The following is a 20,800-nucleotide window of genomic DNA, read 5'->3' as shown; positions in this document are numbered from 1 at the left end:
CTTTGATTCCAAATAGGAAGACAGAGAATTTCTAAAATGATACATGTTTCTTTATGAGTCCTATAGATCAAATAGACCATGCCTGTATCAGTTAATAACTTTTACTTCAAGAAGTGATTCAAGCTACTTTTAGGAACCATAAATAGCTAAAATACAGTAAAACCTAAATGATGGATACAAAACATACTATATCATACATCTCAGTCCTGAAATACAGGCTGTCCATAACTCCAAAAGCTACTCACACTGCTTATAAATTTAATATTAATTGAATTTACATGGTACAAACAAAGTTGAGTTCCCTATTTGTGTTTTCACTAAAGAAAACCATTCACATATTAAGTGTAAAATCTGTGTTTTCACTAAAGCATTGGCATCTATTGCTAAAACAGACTCCTGGTTTTTCGGTTCTGTTTTGTCTTAGTCTGGGGTGGGTGTGAAATTTTCAGATGTATCCCATGGTTACTCATTCTGGCTGTTCATCTTCCTCATGGATGTCTGGCACATTCCACTTGAAAATGCATGACAGTGCATGTGCTTTCCCCTTTGCTGTGGCCTCTGCTATATCATTTTTTTGCTTTCAGATAGCGGTGGGTGTGCTCGCAAACGTGCTGCCATGTCTGTTACATTAACATCTGTGAAGAGAGTTCAAAGTTCTCCAAACCTATTGGCTGCAGGTATAATATCACTAACTCACAGAATGTCACAATCTACTGGCTTTATCTGACCTTTCCCTCCTTCCAGAATTATCCTGTGCGGATGATGAAAGTGGCTGTAAATACCTTTCTAATGCCCTACGAGTTCTTATTTTTCTTGTCTCAAGAATAGCTCCCATCCCTTATGACTGTTTTTATTCTAAAAATAAAAAGCCAAACGAAACTGATATCTTGCAAAAAGCATGTTAAAAATCTAATTAAAAACAACAGTCACCTGACAAAAATGTGTTGCGTAACAGCTACAAGTGTTAATAACGAATTCAGTTTTTTTTTTTCCACACGAACTAAAGCAATATAATATTCAGTTAAGATAACTTCCACATGGTTCAGTTGTTTTCTTTTTACCTGAAAACTGTCGGGTGGTGGGGACACGGGGTCAGGAAGAGGGATTTTCAGGAAACCGAATCATTATGAATTCACTTCTTCACCAAAGGTTGCAAACAATATGATAGAATAATAGTCTTGAAAAAGACCCTGAAACGTCCTTTAATCCAGTCACCAAAGACTCTTCTAATATATATTTTAAACGTCTTGATCCGAGTAAGATTAATTGGTACCCTCAGATATAAATATCTGCAGAAAGCCATTGAGAATGTGATATTTTCAGCATCCAATGAGGTGGGTCTCTGGATGACAAATGTCTATCTGACTTACCTAAGCCTGTGGGCACAACGTGCCCTGAGAGGGGCTGTTGCTGCGGAAGATGAAAGTGAACCCAGCACCCCCAGTGTCTGTAGGCCCTGAAATATGCCTAGACCTTATTGTGACTGGTTTGTGGGTTGGCTGGTTGGTTAGTTGGTTTGATTGTGGGTTGGTTGGTGGGGCTTCCTTGTTTTTTTATTTGTAATATTTGTAAGTTCGGGAGAAGTTGGAAAGAGATTGAGAGTGTTCAGATAATTTTAATTCATACTCTGCATATCAGTGCCTTTAATACACATACATTTAGTGGTTAATTATAGTGAGAATGTCCTTGGTTAAAGCCACTTGATCCTAAAGTACTCAGCTATGTTGAGGGAAAAAAAACAAGCTTTCACGTGCAGAATCCCACTCTTAGCCACCACCACCTTCAGGTCACAAGTGTATTTCAATGTACAAGTTTAAATACCGGTCCAGGTGGTTCCATAATATACTACATTTTTTAAACGCAAATTGCATTGCAAGGTATGTAGTAGGACATCATTTTGGTTAAGAGAGATCTTCGTGTGTGTATCTGTACATGTTTATTCCTGTGTATATGAGCGTGGAAAAATGTTAGAAAAACTCAAGTGTCGTTTATGTTGGATACCCGAGAGAAAGGGGAAGAAAGGGCAATAAGAAAATAAATAAATAAATTGATTGGTTGATTGGTTAAGTAAATAAGTAAATAAATACAATTCCAGGGCCATCAGGTGATCGGAATGCCTAACCACAAATGCCACCGGCATTTCAACCAAGCAAAATTCTGGCCCAAGCTGCTCGGACGCGGACCATCTGAGGGTACCATCTAGGGAATGTGGCACTACTTCAACAATGCCAGATTGTTATGATTTACAAAAGTTTACTAACGGAAGAGTAGCATATTGAAACAGAGATTGCCATTTTGGAGACTCAAAACTAGAACACCATCAATTTCATAACACTCAATTTAGGAGAAAATATTTAATGCTTCAGAATCCAAATAATGGACAAGATTTAGTACTTTAGGAATATGAAATAATCTTCAGTAATAAGAGTATGCAATGGCTCTGGACCATTTAAACTTTTAAAAAATATATTCATTTTTGAGAGAGGGAGTGCAAGTGGGGGAGGAGCCGAGAGAGGGAGAGGGGGACAGAGAAGCCGAAGCAGGCTATGCACTGACAGCAGCAAGCCTGATGCAGGGCTCGAACTCACGAGCCGTGAGATCATGACCTGAGCCAAATCTGCATGCTCAACCACCTGAGCCACCCAGGTGCCCCAACCATTTAAAATTTTATATCATTAGGGGGCCCCTGGGTGGCTCAGTCGGTTAAGCCTCCCACCGTGGCTCAGGTCATGATCTCACCATTCCCAGGTTCAAGCCCCGTGTTGGGCTCTGTGCTGTGAGCTCGGGGCCTGGAGCCTACTTCGGATTCTGTCTCTCCCTCTCTGTCCCTGCCCTGCCCCCACTCGTGCTCTGTCTCTCTCTCTCTCTCCCTCAAAAATAAATGAACATTAAAAAAAATTTTAATTTTGTATCAGTAGGAGTAAGACTTCTAGAGAATGAAGTCCCCTGAACTTTGCTTTTCATTGTTACATTAAAACTGGATCTCTTTTGTATTTATTAGACACATGAGACATGATTCCTTTCTCAAGGAACTTTTAATTATGCTTTGAAGAAAGAAATCAGCCTCTTTTTATGACTCTTACATGATACGGTAGCCTTCACAAGAACTAATTCGACATAGTGTTTTTTTGTGAACCAAAAGAGGATTAGTAAGTACTTACTACATTAGGTATTATTAAAATAAAACAACCTTTAAGTAAAAGACTACCTCTGCAAAAGATTCTAAGCTCCTCTCTCTCCCCGCTCAGTCACAGAGTCAGTATGAGCTGCTAGCGATCAACTATTTGTCCTTTAAATCAGTGTCTTTCTCTTTATCTTTTAGGAGAAGTAATGTCCCAATGGGCAATTCATAGCACACAGAGATTTTCAACCTAAGCTAGAGCCACAACAATAAGTATGTTGGCTATGGACTACAGAGATACCATAAGCCTCTCAAAGGACATTTTATTTTACCAAAATGCGTGGCAGTCTAAGATAACACCAGTATGGTGTTATGCTTTGGGACTGGACCACTGTGGTAAGAAACTGGGTCTTACCAACACCACCTGTGTATTATATATACACCCTTAGGAAATTCCATCTGTTTGGACTTCAAGTTTCCTTTCTTAAAAAAAAAAAAACCCAAAAAACAAAAAAACAAACCAAGAAAAAATAAATTTTTTGACATTTCCAACCTCTCTGAGAACATAATCATTTCCCAAACTCACAAGGATTTGCCAAAATTAAATAAGAGTAAATGAAGAAAATAAATAAAAAGGCTTATCACAGCACTTAGAGACACAGTAGGCGTTCAATTAGTTGCCTTGAATTAATATGTTTAATTAATTCTTGCAAAGCATTTGAACCCTCTAAAGAAAGGAACTATAAGAATTAAAATCATCATAATTTTCACAAAAGTATAGTTTATAATGTCTAATATAGCCTACCAGTGGAAAGGAATTTAAACAAAACCTCAGGAGAGAGATTATGATATAACAGGTACCACAAACACAGCTACATAGACATCGTAATGGTGGAATCATCAAATTGGAAAGGACCTTTGAGGGCATCCAGCCCAATCCCCGAACTGAGCCACGGATGCCTCAACAAGTTCTGTGACAGGTGTCCACCACCTTCTGCCCGGACACAGGGAGTGTTCGTTGTACCAGAGAAGAGACGTCGTAGTTCTCAATTCTCACACACCCTATTCACACGCACATGCAAAAGAGTCAGGGAATGATAAATCTGTCCCGTTTACTCATTCTTTAATTTCCAGAGAAGCAATGACCATCAACTACACAGAACATTAGAAACTAAAATCTCTGATCCCTGGAATTCAAGCTCTGGTTTTTTCACAAATGAACAATCATGAATCACGCTCAAGATACTGGGCAAAAACCATTTCCCCCACGAATCTGCCAAATCATTTACATGCTAGACCTTTAAAAAAAAAAAAAACCCTATATTCTCTTTATTTGACATGGTTCCAAGACGCTTTCTGTTACCTGTTCCAAATCACGCTTGCCCTCCCTTTCCTAAGCTTTCTTGGCGGAAATTAAATAAAAGCGAGGCTCTGGTGAACAGTATTCACGTGGGATGGTATTTATCTTTCAGTGCCTCTGAACAATTATAATAAAATAGCAAATCAGGACTTGATGTATTAGCTTTATACAACTGGATTTATTTTAAAGAAACAAAAGTTGTACATTTGAATATCCTTAAGAGACCACCCACGTAAGAGTAGACTTGAATCGTTAACATAAGAACTCATTAACATATGGGTTCATCCTGAAGTTTTAATCCATGGCCATTTTTCTCCTTTCTCCTTGCTCATAATTCTACACACTTGTGTCTACCATGGTAAGCAGGGCTATTCAGTAGAACTCATCCTCATTATTTTTTTTTTATTTGAGTACAGTTTGAAAAGCTCGCCATTATTAATATCTCATATTTCCTGTAGCATACGTACAGTTTCATTTGGAAGTCCCTGGGCCCAATACAGGGGACGAGGGAAGCCTCTGGTTGAACCTAGAGTGACTATCTTGTGAGTCTTGCACTTAATGTTTATTCCCCCGTTGATTCCATAATCTCCAGCATGGTCACCAGTAAGAAGAAACAGAATTGCCCCTCTACAAACGACCAATTAGATAAAGTGTATTTCAAGCATCCTTCAAATCTGCTCTAAATATACCTTCCTCCCCTTCACTGTGTCTATACCTATTGTACCTCCAAGCATCTGACTCCTTCCACCTCCATCCCCGGCATATACCCACACACCCTTCATTATAAGCTCAGTTTTATCAAACTAAGGTGAAATAAACTCCCTACTCTTACACAGATAATTATGATATAAATAATAATTATTAATGCTCCTTCCCTTTTCATTGCCATTCCAGGTCCCAAAACTTGTTCCTTGTCCACAAACAGTATGTGACACCCAGGTGGTTATTACATCTCTCTCCCTGAGGGCCCCAGAGCAGACTTCTAATGATTGCTCTTTGTTGCTACACCATGTTTGTTTTCTTTATAAAGTCCTCATCTTTATGAGGTGATTGAGAATTTCAATCACTTCTGCTTCCATTAAATCCTAGAAATAGAATCTAGTAGTAAGCATTTCACATGTAAGTCTTCAAAGTTATTGCTTTTCTTTGCGGTAGCCATTTTATTATGGCAAAATGATTTTGAACTCATTGGAGATAAATTCCATACTAAATTAGCAATTATCACAAAGGATGAAGATTTCTCAGTCTTCTGTAACTCACGTGAGCTGGAGACATGGTAATGTACTCTGTGCTATGTCACATGTTTGTTCCTTTGATTTGGAAAGAGTCCATACCAAATATTTTATCTAAAAAGCAAACTCTCATTTCTCAATTCATTTTTGTCACTCCAAATTCATGTGTTTAGATTTCAAAGTATCCCATAAGCGTTAGAAAGAAAATGAAGAGTCCTTTTCACATGTAACATTCGTGTTCTATCAGGCATTGAAATACAGCAATTTAATAATGGTCTCGGGAAACCTTGAGGAGGAGTCCAGGACTGGACAGAAGATCAGGCTGGATGACCCCTAAGGTCCTTTCTAAAGTTCAGGCTTTATGATTCTGTGAGAAGTTGGCCATGTGGTATAAAAGAACAAACTATTACCTCAAGTGTACCTCGGTTACAGAGTATTCTTGAATGTATAATTCAAATAAACCCCATAGTAAATATGCCATTGAGCCATTTTCCAACTATGTTAATACTGAACTTGTTTTCCATAGCTTTCTGCAAGACAATGGAATATACCGTAACAGCTCTTTCATATTTGAATACAAAATGATTTTAAAATGGCAACAAGAAGAAAATTCAAAGTCCAGAGAATGATTTGAAAATATTGCAGAATATGGTGGAAACACCTACACTTTCTTAAAATATAAAAATGAAATGCAGGCTACAAAAAATTGACTGCTATCTAACATAGGACTTGAGTATGGTTACTAACACCAGGGCAGTGAAAACTAAGTATCTTGTGGCTTGATTTAATGCTTGGAGAAGCAGTTATTGTTTTCAGACCAGATACCTTTTGATCCTTTAATTTAGTATTTAAAAATTCATATATCCAGCTTGGGCAATAATAAGATAAAATTACATGGTTGCAATATTATTGAGGGGGAAAAAATCAGTGTTTGTTATATGTGTTAATTACATATTATGTTTAATGAATGATATTTTAATTGAAATAAACATAAATGCACAAGCCTCTCATTTAGTAGATTGGACTTACTTCGAGTTTTAGAAATGAGATCATGTTTGCAAAAAAAAAAAAGAAAGTGGTTGTGGTTCTTTCCCAAATGATCTTTACTAGACTGTTCATTTCTTTTACCCTGGTATTAATTTCAGCATTTCTTTTTCTTTTAGGACGTGATTCTCAGTCACCAGACTCAGGTACAGAAAAGCTATTCTGAATGACCATTACATTTGTTGTGAGTTTTTTTTTGTTAACATATTTGTAGTCACATTGTTGACCTCACAGTAAACTTCAATTGCATATACACTTATGTCTAATTTCTAGAAAGAAATTAAATTCTATTTTGGAAAAAAAAATAAATTTTACCAAAAAAATGTTAAAAGTGAATGTAGATATTTTTGTATCCAATTTGTCTTCCCTTAATAAAAGCTTGGAGCTCTTACAATGATCGAAATCAAGAGACACTGAACGGCGATGCTACATATTCCTCTCTTGCAGCAAAAGGTTTTAGAAGCGTTCGACCAAACTTACAAGAAAAAAAGTCACCGACTCAGGTAATCTTGCACGGCCTTGTTTACTGTGTTATTTTAAACATGGTTAAAAATATGCTTTAGAGTCTCTTCTCCAGCAACATGTGCATATTTAGATGCATCTTTTATCTTTAATGTGTTTTTGCTTTTGGATCTGTATTCCTTGCCAAACTTGAATTCACAACATAGAAGACAAGTTTTAAGCTCAAAACGGGCTTTGTGGGGCTTTTTTTCTGATTCAGTTCATAAAAGTACGATCACTTTCTACATAATGTTTATGATATTTCCTTAAATTCATAAAAAGCTGTCAGCCGATGCTTTGATTTCGAAGTTACGCAGTCGGCCATACGTTTATTCAATAAATAGGAGTTATGCAACTGTTCATTATATTAACTGAAAGAACCTTGTGTTGGAGATCTTAGTAAAATTGTGCCCCGAATCTTAAAAGTGTTACCGAAACAGTGTGAATAAATATAGGGTACCTATACCTCAAAGTCTAAAATTATGCATATATCCCAAGGCCTAAAAAATTTGCCAAGAGAACACATGTTCATTTTTAACATAATTTTCAAGAATATAGATGGAGTCAAACTTCATAATGTATTCTCCATAAAAACCGTTTTCTCCCAGAGGGCAACTATTGATAATAAATTACAAGGCATTCTAAATGGAACAAAAGTGATCATTTAATCTAGCCAACAAAATGTGTAGAATAATAAGGAGATATGACATTGTTTTACTTTCTTTAAGGGTAAGGTTGACGCTGGTTTCTTTAATGACTAACTTTGACTTTCTCTCTGTTTTTCCTTCAACATTATTTCTCTCTCCGGATGCTTTTGGCAATCCAGGCACCCTTTCCACCGCCCAGAAAAGAGAGCTTTTGTAGTTCCTTGATAACCAGCCACACACAGGGTGACATTTCAGATCAACTAGTAACTAACACACAAACTCCCTCCTGTACGAAGTACTTTACTAGCAGAAAACCTCTTGAAGGAACTATGCATTCCAATGATGACTCAAACCAGACAATTGTGTATTCGGAAGAATCTAACACAACTGTGTCATATACCCAAAAAATCACTAACCCACTACCAGCAGCTGCCAGCACTGGTCCCCCATCAAATGCTGACACCAGCACCCCATTTCTACAAGAGGATTACACGCAGGACTCTCAAACTCGACGAATTTCTACACTGAAACTAATCCATAACCAGGATCTAGGAAGTAGTGTCCACTTTAATACTCCACGGTTTTCCCAACCTGTTGAGGTACCATCGTGGCTCAAAAGGCCTTGCTCACCACCCCCTAACCCAGTGCCTGGGATATACACAGCATCTCTTTCCATTCAGATAACTCCCGTTTCAGGACACGATCCTGAAAGCCACAAACAGCTACCTGAGCTTTCTCCAGAGACCACAAAGATACCTCTTCAGCAAGAGAGACAAAAATCTGCAGTTGCTGCGGCCTCCCAGTCCTCAGACTGCCGGGTGGTACATTACACTTTCCAATCTCTTCTTACAGGTGTTCAGTAGAGACCCTAACTCCTCTGATTTGGGCTTCTTATATAACCAAATGCTTTGTTAGTTTCCGAGCAGGAAGGGAAAGGAGAAAGAAACCATCTTCTTATTTCAAACCCTACTAAGTTCATCAATAGATTTCTAGGTATCTTTTAATTAAAAAAATACATATCAACCAATATATATCAACCAATATCTATTGTGTATATATACACTATATATATATATATAGTTATATATATATATATATACATATACAACCAACCAATATATATGTGCATATATATATATATATATATACAACCAACCAATATATATGTGCATATATATATATATATACAACCAACCAATATATATGTGCATATATATATATATACAACCAACCAATATATATGTGCATATATATATATATATATACAACCAACCAATATATATGTGCATATATATATATATACAACCAACCAATATATATGTGCATATATATATATATATACAACCAACCAATATATATGTGCATATATATATATATATATATATATATATATAATATACACAGATTTTTAATCCAGAAATCATGTGCTAACATTTCTTCCCTCTAAGTATTGATGAATTGGTTATTACTGAATACTCTGCAAACCACCTCAGCGCTCAAAGAATTTTTAAGTTTCACAGAAATATTTTTTATGTCAGGCCTTTGAGTGCCTTGATTTACCTCATTTACCTATATAACATAATTAGCAATTACAATTCACTTTGGCAGGGAACATGTATTTTAATTCACCCAGCATTTACTCCTTTGCACCTCAATATTCATTTTCACTGAAACTTGATCATTTCTACTGCTTAAAATTTATCTCAGGACATACAGTCGTCAGTCTTTAATATCCAGACTGTTAGGAAGTAAACCCTTATTTCCCTATATGTAAAATGCTCTCATAGTGTCATTCTCCTGGCATTTATTAATCATTTAGAAGATAAATGTTCCTCTTCTTGGTTTCTGCAACCTGATATAGTGTTAAGAGCATAAGCTTTAAGGATAAACAGCAGATTTCCGTTCAACTCCATCACTGGCTATGTGATGAGGCAACCTTCTTAACTTCTCTGTCGGTCTGAGCAGAGAAATGAGAATAATAATTAATCCTTAATTCCTAGGTTATGGTAGGACTAGGGAGAGAGTGGAAGTAAACCATTAATAAAGATAAAATACAACTACAGCAGTAGTGGGAGTATTGGAAACACTAATACCCAAGTAAATAATCTCTATAATACGATTTCCTGTAGCTGCACTATTAAAGATCATCCAAAACATATCCTTGAAGAGATATATTTTTAAACTTTATAGAAAATCAGACATCTGATTGACACCACATCCCTTTTCCCACCTGTACAGCAGAAACCTTAAGCTTAGATGATTAAAAAGACAAACGGTGGCGGGGGGGGGGGCCGGGGCGGGGCACCTGGGTGGCTCAGTCGGTTAAGCGTCTGACTTCGGCCCAGGTCATGATCTCGCGGTCTGTGAGTTCGAGCCCCGTGTCGGGCTCTGTGCTGACGGCTCAGAGCCTGGAGCCTGTTTCAGATTCTGTGTCTCCCTCTGTCTCTGACCCTCCCCCGTTCATGCTCTGTCTCTCTCTGTCTCAAAAATAAATATTGAAAAAAAAAAAAAAGACAAACGGGTATTTTCATACCTCTGCTAAAAAGATCTCCTTCATCAGCTGATTGTGATATGCAAAATTAATTCATTAGCGAAATTTCTTTGAATTAAGGTAATATCTTTTGAAAGCCCCTATGAAATATGATAACAATAATTATAATAGCAACTAAAAATACTAGGAGTTTACTATATGCAGGGAAACTTAAGTTCGATAACTTTCTTTTTCCACGGTTTTGTCACTATCCATGCCGACCAGAGATAGTTGGTTTCATTACATAATCCCCAGAGAATCAGCATGAAACACAAATTAAGGTGTTGAGAACCTGTCACTGTTATTCATTGAACAATTATTTATTGGGTATCTACTATGTGTCAAGTCTGTTCTAGTCACAGAGCTGTATTTGAAACTATTGAGAATTAAAATCTTGCCAGAGAGAGGCAAAACTTAGTAAAAAAAAAAAAAAAAAAAAAAAAAAAAAAAAAAAAAAAAAAACTTAAATAGGCGGATTATATACATCAGAAGGAGATTCTGTAAATAACTAAGCAATACTAAGCAGGGATCCGGGGAGCAGACTCCACGTTATTTGGGATAGTCAAAGGATCCTCATTGAGAAGACCGAACAGCTTTGAAGGGGGAAGACTATTCCTGTCAGAGAGCATCGTGTAAAGGCTTTAAAACTGAAGCATGCTGGGGCTGCTCGAGGACCAGCAGGGAAGCCAGTGGAAAGGAGAGGGAGAAAGGCAGGCGCAGAGGAGGCAGAGGGGACGTCAGAGGTAACAGTGGCCAGATGACAGCAGTCCCTGCAAACACTGCAAGGATTTCAACTTTTACTCTCAATAAAAATGGGAGCCATTGGGAAATTTCAAGGCTACCGCAATTGTCATTTAACTCGTGGTCTAACTGAATCATTCTGGCAGCTCAGGGGAGAACAAACTATGCTAGGGCGAAAGGAGACCAGGCAGCCAGTTAGGTGGCTTTTGCAACCATTTACGTGAGAAATGATGGTGCTCGAGGCAGGGTAGAAGCAGCAGAGGTGAGGAGAAATCAGATTCTGGATGTATTGTGAAAATAGAGAAAACAGGACTGCCTGCCAGACTGCATGGGGGACGTGAGGGAGAGAGAAGAGTGAAGGCTGACTCCAAGGTTTTGAATCTTTGCACCTGAGGAGGATGGAATTTGCCAGCCTTTGCCCACACAGACTGGATAACTTTGGGTAGAGCAGGTCTGGGGGAGAATCAGAGGTTCCACTGGGATATGGTTAAGTTTGAGGTGTCTATGAGATATCCACATGCAGGGGTGGAGTAAGCGGTCCAATATAGGAGCCTGGCATTCAGGTAAAGGGTCCAGGTTGGAGATACCAGCCTACAGATGGTTCTCGTAGGCAAGAGACTGAATGAGATCACCAGGGCATGAGTACTGAGAAAACAAGAGGCCCGAGGACTGAGCCCAAGAGCATCCCAATAGTAAAAGAAGGAACCAGCAGAGGAGACTAAAAGAAGCATCCACTAAAGGAGGAGGAAATCCAGGAACATGTCGTATCCTAAAAGCCCAGCAAGGAAAGTATATGGAGAAGGAAGGATGGTTAAGTGCACAAATACTGCTGACGGGGCAAGTGTACGACGAGTTCTGCTAAGTAATCCTGGACTTAGTTGTGGGTACGGAGACTTTCTTGGAGTGGGCTTAAGAGAGGCTAGGAGAAGAGCAATTGGAAAGACATCCTTTCAAGGCCTTATTATTGTAAGCCCTTTCATCCAGTGATTCTCCCTCTCTGAGCCTCAGTCTTTCATCTGTAAAATGGGGATAATAACGGCATTCATCCCCTGTGAAGTTTGAATAAGATACTGTATACAAGGAGTCTGGTGTAGGGCCTGCTACATAGTAACCCCTCGATATGTAGAAGTTGTTATTTTAAAATAGTATCCTTTTTCCAAACTCTACCTCTGATGGGGAAAAGGAAATCTGTTGTTTTCCACAACACATTTTTTTAGGAGTGGATTAAAGTTTATTTCATCTCACCTACTGTGTGTTCCATGATGAGAGTGTGTTGCCCTTTATAGCATTTTGTCAAAAGGTGGCATGAGATTATTGCACTTTGGGCTTGCTTTTATTGATTGATTGATTGATTGATTGATTGTAGTAAGAATATTTAACATGAGATCTACCCTTTTAACAGATTTTAAAGCGTATCGTTAACTATAGCCACAATGTTGCAGGGCAGATCTTCAGAACGTATTCATGTGGCATAACTGAAACATTATACCTGTTGAACAGCAACCCACGTCCCTCCCAACCCCCCCGCCCCTGCCCCTGGCAACCGATTTCCTGTTCTCTGCTTCTCTGAGTTTGACTGTCTTAAATACCTCATGTAAGCGGGATCGTGCAAGATTTGTCTTTCTGTGACTGGTTTATTTCACCGAGCATAATGTCCTCAAGGTTCATCTGTGCCTCATGTGACAGGATTTCTTTCTTTCTTAAGACTGAATAGCATTCCATTGTATGTACATATCACAGTTTCTTTACTCCATTCTTCCATTGATCCATATTTAGGCTGTTTCCCCATCTTGCCTATTGTGAAAAATGGGCATTGTTAAGTCTCATTTTCCACGTAATGGCCTCTCACAATGGTGACCTTTGCATTTTAAATACTTACACTCCACGTTCTGGTGAGAAGTCTCATCAAATACTGAGAGCTGTAGGCTACACTCTATGAATCAGCCCAATATAGGCTCCATTATAAAGAATTAGCCTCCCAAGAAATTACCAGACCCAAGAAACAAAAATTCTCTACACTGAGAAGTGAAAAGGAAACTTCAGTGTTCTACGAATTCTATTTACTTTTTTTTTTTTTTTTTTTTTTTTTTTTTTGCTGTTTTTGTTAAAGTCTGTCCGTTGGTTTAAGAAGAAAACAGCAACCTACTTTTAGGAATTTCTATTCTCTCCATATTTGATAATTGAACATAGTGTTTGATTTTCTTACTAATTTATAAATAGAACCAAAATGAGGTGTGTTACCCGACCATCACTGTGGGAACAGATACCCTGTTGCTAAAAAAGTCACATTGTTCTTCAGTGTCAGATAAGCGGAGGTCTAAGCCAGAAGCTTTGAAAAGACAGCAAAAGCGACACCCTAAGTATTTTCCCTGGCATTTGTGAATGCTGTTCCCGTTGCTTCAGGAGGGTAATCTCGACCCTTCTATGATGAAATAACCTAATCAATCATTTGTCAGAGCCTACTTTCACAGCTGTGGCTGCACATATGTTAGAGACTCAGAGGAGAATTTATCTCGCTGTCACGTAGAGGAAGGAGCAAAGTCATCTCAGTGCTCCATGCAATCAAGACGTCTAAGTTAAGGAAGGCAGAATAATGAATAAACGTCAGCAGTGCAGAATGGTAAGAAAGGTTTAGAATACAAAGTATGCTTTCTGGACCAATCCCATCGATACCACACCGATCGCTCATGTGTTCCATTAGGACGGCCAACCAACATCCCATATTCTTCTTTGTGAGTCTGTTATGCTGTCAGCCGATGGCAGTTTTCATATTAATGTTCTCCTTACCCTGCTCTTTGCTTTGTGCAAAGCATGCCTGTGCTTTCCAGGCATTTCATTTTTTTTTTGTACTAAATGCTTTTTTTGGTACTGTACTAAGTACTTTACGTACATTTCCACACTTAATTTTCACCAGCTTTAGGAGATGGGTTTTACTAATGTCCACATTTTACACATGAGGAAACGGAGGCCAAGGGAGACTAAATGACCTGCCCAAGTCTGTCTGACTCCAGATCCACAGCTCTACCAGTAGCTTCCACTGCCTCTATTTTCTGAGATAACTTGACTCCTGAAGCCCATCTTCTGGCAACATTCTTAAAATATGACACCTTCCTAGATTCAAAATCATATTCTCCATCAGAGTACCACAGAGGACAGTGGAAATATTCACTCCCCTGATCAGATACCACACTGTGTGCCCGAATCTGGGTGACAATTTTGGATAACTTGCACCCACAGGTAGGGACTGTAATGCTGTTAAGATCTCTGGTAAAAGGGTCTTCCTTATGAGACTATAGGGCAATCTTGTATCACTGAAATGCCAGTGGTACAGCCAGGCCTTCGGGGAACAGGGGAATGACCAGTTAGCTACTCTTTCTCCATTTTAGATGCCACCTAGTTCCTTCTGTCCTCTGTGAGTCAGCCTCGTTCTCTCTTAGCTTCTATCCTCTCATTGCTTCAAGTTGTCTGTGGATTCCTATGACATTGTCTGGTGCCAGTTATGCATGAACTTGTGTCTGGGGTTGTGGGGAACACTACTGCCTGACTGGGGCATTCAGTGTCATATAATTCAAATTCCCCGGCGGGAGGAAGTGCCTAATTGGCCCAGTTCAGTTCAGTTATTCTCCTGAACAATCAGCTGTGGCCAGAGAAATGGAATTGCCTAATACAAACATGGCTGCCAGGTACTTCCTCCCCAGCATCCTCAGGACGGGCAGAGAGAGGAGGTTGATTATTACAGAAGCAGGAAGGGGGGGGGGGGGGGAGGTAAAGATTGACTTTTACTTTTCCTAAAAATTCTTAAATTGTTTATTTAAAAATTATGGAAATTCAAAGTCTTAACAATGAGATGGATAATTATATTACAAAACTCCATTATAAGTACCCATCAGCAATTTCCATTATTTGGTCATCCATTTTCAACGGTCAACTCCAGTTATCCTGGTAGTGTTTTAAAATCAACATAAGACACCATTCCCTTAAGTTAGTAGAAATTTTAGTACCTTTATCCAACGAGTGAAGAGAAAAAAAATAATGAAAGAACCATTATGACACCCAATAAAATATAAATCATTTCTCCATATAAGGGGATTGATTCTTATGTAATTCCCTCCTAGATTTTTTATTCAAGTAAATTACTGTCTACTCTATGTAAAAATAGAGAATAAAACCAGTCAAATCCCTTGCTTGATATTTCTCAAGTATTCTGTACGCTCCTCGGGAAAGGAGACCTACAAGATTAAGGTCCCAGACCACAGTAGCATGTCAAGCCAACTGGAGCCCAAGACAGAAATAAAAATATGTGCCCGTATATATATGGTGTTATGTATTGTTAATTTTTTCTAGAACATTGAAGTCATTTTTAAAATATTCGAAAGTTTAAAAAGTAGGTGCATGAAAACCAACATTACGTTTCAATATTTTATTTACACAAACAGAATTTATTATAATCTTACTTCCTCTTAATTGAAAATTGTCTTCTTTGTGATCATTGTTAGTCAAGGGGAAATTGTCCAACACAGCTGTGCTCTCCACTGAAAATGAGTTCAGGAAAAAGAAGATTTGGGAAATTTTACTGATGGGTTTGCTTTCATTAAAAAATCCAGGATACAATTTTTTCCTTTTTCCTTGGTCTTCAGTGTGACTTGTCATGTTATTTAAATTTTTGGCATTTGGTTCTGTATGGATTTTGGGGGGGACATTGATTTTGTTTTTTTTTTTTTTCTAAGATTGCATGAAAATAATGTTTGTCTCAATTACTGAATTTTTTTTTTTTTTTAATTTTGAGAGAGAGAGAGTGCATGCACAGGGGAGGCACAGAAAGAGAGAGAGAGAGAGAAAGACAGAATCCCAAGCAGGCTCCATGCTCAGTGTGGAGACTGACGCAGGGTTCGATCTCACAGTTTGTGAAATCATGACCTGAGTTGAAATCAAGAGCCAGACACTGAACTGACTGAGCCACTCAGGTTCCCCCCAGGTACTGAATTTTTGTCACTCCTTTCAATTTTGCACCCAAGATAAGGGTCTCCTCATGTCCCCTGAGGCCTGGAGTTGCCAGACTATGCTTCCTTTCCCGGTGCCCCAGTTTTATACCCAGCCCACAGCCAACGACCCTTTTCTCACCTCCAGCTTCTGGATCTACAGGGTCAGCAAACTGACGGCCCACGGCCTTGTAACTATAGATACGTTTGGCTGGCCTGCCACGGGGTTTATTTTATTTCTAATTTGGCCGCCTTTAGGAGGAACATGCCTTCTCCATCCTACTGTGGTTCTCACTATTCCCTCTTATCTAACGCCTGACCTGATCTACCCATTCTGGGTACATCCCTGGCCCTGGGTAGGCACTTGAGTTGGCAAGGCCTACGCACGACCAATACACCTTTTCCGCTGCTGAAACTCATCCTTCCTGAGCCGCCTCATTCCTTAGTTCCTCAAGGAGTCCAGCCTCGAGTTAGTGATCTCTTTCATCCACAACTTCACCTTAGCATTCTGGGTTGAATTCACGCGGACCCAGATGTTCAATGCTGCTCTCTCTTGGAATATTGAGTACCTTGGGGTTTAAGCGCTGTCCCTTTCCTTTGTAGAAACCAGGCAGCAGCAAACTGGTGTCTCTAGCTCCTCTCTCCCTCCCAGCTCAACAGTTGGAGAAAGTGAAAAGGAACTTATACCCACAAAAGTTGGGGACTGTGGGCCTACAGCCAAGCACCTTAACCTTACATGTCTTGGAAGATGGAGACACAAAACAACTATGATGATTTTCTGCAGTCATCTGTCTATCTGCCACGAAATTCAGCAGGAAAACAAATTCTCTTGTTTTTTACGTTAGTGTTTCCTACTCCAAGTAGTCTGGATTGACAACATACTTCCTCTTCCCTTTTCAGGCTCTTGCCCCCACTCTTATCACATTTTCCTCAGAGAAACATGTAGCATGTGGTTTTCTCTCCTGCTGTGTCTAAGAGGGCATCTCATCAACGAGGAGACCAGGGTCATGCAAAAAACTAGTCTAAGATGCAATTTACATCTTTATGGCAAGCTATTTCAAAGCTTTTGTGTGAGTAACCTATAGACTTGATTTTTTTTTTTCTTAGTTTCATCTATAGCAATTTAAATGTGGTATGACTCACCAAGATGCATTCCATCTGTTACACACACGCGCATTAGGACTCAAAATTGTGAGCATATCAGGAGGTAGGGAGAGAAATTGGCAAAGTGGAAGAGTTCTGCAGACAAGCTCTTGAAAGAACAAATGAATGGATAGAGACCATTCCTAGACACAATGCCACACAAACAAACTGATCATATTACCCACGACAACAGTGGTTTTAGAGACAATCTGCTTTAGCATTTGACATGTTTCAAGTCCAAAAGGATACATACGGTAAGCCAATCCAGGGAGAGATACAGCCATTAGCTTTTCCTTTTAATTTTGAAGGGGAAGGAACTCCTTTGAGCAGATAACTCAAATCCTTTGGCATGATTTATATTATTTAACAGAATTGTCACTGAGCATAAGTAAAACTAAAGAGACCCATGTTCCATGGAAAGCTCTTCAGTGAAATTACATTATTATGAGAAATTCCATGGACACCGTACTCACCCGAGATAGCTTTGTATTGAATTGCATTCAGAATTCTAGCAAAATCCTTACATTTTAAATTATAATTATTGTAGTTTCATAATATTATAGTTTTACTTCATAATAATGTAATTTTACTTTATTATAAAAATGTAATAATAACATGCATACATTACTACGAGAATATTTTAAATTCTGGGTAACTTGGAGATTTCTGTCAGTTAATTCTAGAGATTTTAAAACTGTATACAGTAAAGGGGGCATCTGGGTGGCTCAGTTGGTTGAGCGTCCAACTTCGGCTCAGGTCATGATCTTGTAGTTCGTAAGTTCAAGCCCCACATCAGGCTCTCTCTTGTCGGCACAGAGCCCGCTTCAGATCCTCTGTCCCCTCTCTCTGCCCCTCCCTGACTCGCGCTCCCTCAAAAATAAATAAAACGTTAAAAAAAAACCCATAGAGACAGTAAAAAAGTATCACTTTCAAAACAAGTGTGTTTAAACAACAACAACAGCAATCATATTAAATAAAAATAGGATAAGGAAACCTGTCTTTTTATCCAGGGTTGGAATTTCTTAACTTGTTAGATTAATCAAACAAGTTGAGAAATCAGATTGTTGGATTATGGTATCCACAATCCCCAAAGTTTATGCAGAATTTTATGTAGGCATGAATTTGTACACTTTTCTTAAGAGTCAATAGTCTTCATCAAATTTTTTAAGCTGTGACTAAGAGAAACCTTTTTACGTATTTGTTTTAGAAGTATTTGTTTAAAAGGCTGAAGAAAAAAACTAATTATGACTTTTTATGAGAGGAACAGGTGTATGGCACCAACTGTTAGGAAAATGCTGGCTGGCCAAGAACACCGAATAGTATCACCTAAACTTTTCCTAGGCAAGATTTCTAAGTTTATACAGTTTTCTTTAATTCATTCCTCCCCCTGGTATCAATGTCCTGCAATACTTCTGGCTATCTGTCTTACAACTGGCACCACACCAAACACTCAAAAACAAAAACAAAAACAAAACAAAAAAACCTCTATTCTGAAGGGGGAAAGGAAGAATTAAGAAAAAAAAATTCTTTTTTGCTTCAAAATTTCATTTACTCATGATGAGGCTGATGTTTATCATCACAGTCGACATGTGTGGGTAGACATCACAATGGTCAGAAGAGATAGCTATAAAGCCTGTAATGGGCCATCCATGCTCTTCCTTTTACAGACAGCCCCTCCACCATGGTTTTTAGCCTCTTGGGTTATATAGCCTTAGAGGCATTAAAACTTATTTTTCTCCAGTTTCTTTCTCCTTTACCTAAGACTTAAAACCAACAGTGGCTCTAACCAACTAAGGTACCTTCTAACCATCATCAGGGGCTGGTTTTTGTCTTCACTTAATTTTCACAAACAGGTGTCTCCATTTGCACAGTTAGGATGTTTTAAAGTTCCATTCTTTTAGTGTTTTGTAGTGAAATCAAAATATCCTTTCCACTTCATTGTTTTTAGTTCCATCATTCTTTAGATCTGTAAGTCAGAAAAAAAATGGGGTAACCTGGTTTTTTTGGGGGGGGATTATTTCCAGGAGAGAGGCAGTCGGGGGAAATCTGCTATAAGATTTTTCTATTGAAGCGAAAGGAATTCTGCTGGCCAACAGACGACCTGATATTATTTTGCTGTCACAGGGACACAATACAAAACTTCTGAGGGAAAAATCCCATGATGCCAAGCCTCTCAAGCCCCCACCCCAAATTACAATGCAGTGCTATGTGAAAATTGGTCTTATTTCCAAAAACACTCACTGGATTTATTTTCCTCACTTTTTCATGCTTGCTCTGTACTGAATGCCGGTAACTAATCCTTTGAATATATTTCTTAAAAGGGCTTGCAAATACAGCTGATGATTAAGCTGAATAAAGCCTTCTCTGCCACATTGCAAAAAGAGATGTTCTTATTAACTGAATAATTTATATCTCTTGTTATGTTTCCCTCATACTCAGCCTGGAAACCAGAACTTAGCTGCCCATGTGCCAGAGGTAAATGCTTCACAGGCTCACAGGCAAAGCACACCAGAAGCCTCTTCACACTTTTCCTTCCGTGGTGCTTTTGAACTGAACCACTTCTTACCTGACAGTGACCCCAGCCCAGCCTCACCGACTCTGTCACCACCTGCTGATCTGGGGCCTTCACACCTGCATAGACCCCCCCCCCCCCACCGAGCCTTTCACACTGCTTTTTGCAAACCCCTTTCCCTCACTCCCGTCCTCCCTGCCCACAGCCACACCGCAGACTCTCTCACTTACAGACTTGTCCTGCTCCTCCGGTGAGTTCTCCCCAACCATCCCACATGCGCTCAGGAAGCTGACTCTGACATCCCTGACCGTTCTGCTTAACTGACTGAGCCACCCAGGTGCCCCCGACGTCCCTGGCCATTCTGAAACACCTTCCCGACCGTGGGTCAGAGGTCATCTGTGACAGATTGCAGCACCAGGCGGCCATGCGGGACATTATTCTTCCTTCCTTTGCCTCCGCCACTTTTTAAACAGATCTCCACGGGCCAGACACAAGGACCGATTGATTTCTCGTCTGCCATCTCACTTTGCTGCCAAGCGTTTTTATTCACATAGGTGTAAATTATACCTAAACCGATTCCGCACAGTCTGTCCAGAAAATCCTCTACAGTCATCCTCAAAAGCCTACTTTCAGCTGAAAAAGTCAACTGTCTTCTGATTCATTAAAAAAAAAAAAAAATTTTTAATGTTTATTTATTTTTGAGAGAGACAGAGCATGAGTGGAGCGGGGCATGGGGGAGTGTAAGGTGGGGAGGCAGAGAGGGAGACGCAGAATCCGAAGCAGGCTCCAGGCTCCGAGCTGTCAGCACAGAGCCCGACGCGGGGCTCAAACTCAAAAACAGAGAGATCATGACCCGAGCCAAAGTCAGACGCTTAACCCACTGAGCCACCCGGGCGCCCCTATTCTGATTCATTTCAGAGTCATTTATATTTACACTGTGTTGTTCTAGCTAATGAGTTGTACAGTGATTTGCTTTGATAAGTAGTTATC

General features: G+C 39.2%; 1 protein-coding gene and 1 long non-coding RNA gene across 7 annotated transcripts in view; one reads left to right on the top strand and one right to left on the bottom strand.

The window, feature by feature from the left end:
• Nucleotides 1-20,800, top strand: part of SORBS2 (sorbin and SH3 domain containing 2) — a 220,990-nt gene that overhangs the window by 125,359 nt on the left and 74,831 nt on the right. For 2 of the 4 annotated variants that reach the window (XM_042934333.1, XM_042934334.1), the window contains exons 5-7: nt 585-677; nt 6,877-6,903; nt 7,136-7,260. In XM_042934333.1, coding sequence (XP_042790267.1) covers nt 585-677; nt 6,877-6,903; nt 7,136-7,260 — 245 coding nt within the window. Of the gene's footprint in view, nt 1-584; nt 678-6,876; nt 6,904-7,135; nt 7,261-8,060; nt 8,727-20,800 lie in introns of those variants that run through there. The other 2 variants (XM_042934331.1, XM_042934332.1) reach the window with 2 other exon arrangements.
• LOC122217405 overlaps nt 1-20,800 on the bottom strand; it is a 77,222-nt gene that overhangs the window by 30,233 nt on the left and 26,189 nt on the right. The gene's annotated exons all lie outside the window — the stretch shown is intronic.

This window comes from Panthera leo, chromosome B1, assembly GCF_018350215.1.
Source record: "Panthera leo isolate Ple1 chromosome B1, P.leo_Ple1_pat1.1, whole genome shotgun sequence".
Classification (NCBI taxonomy): domain Eukaryota; kingdom Metazoa; phylum Chordata; class Mammalia; order Carnivora; family Felidae; genus Panthera; species Panthera leo.
Note: the sequence above shows the minus strand (reverse complement) of the source record. Positions and strands in the feature narration are given on the sequence as shown.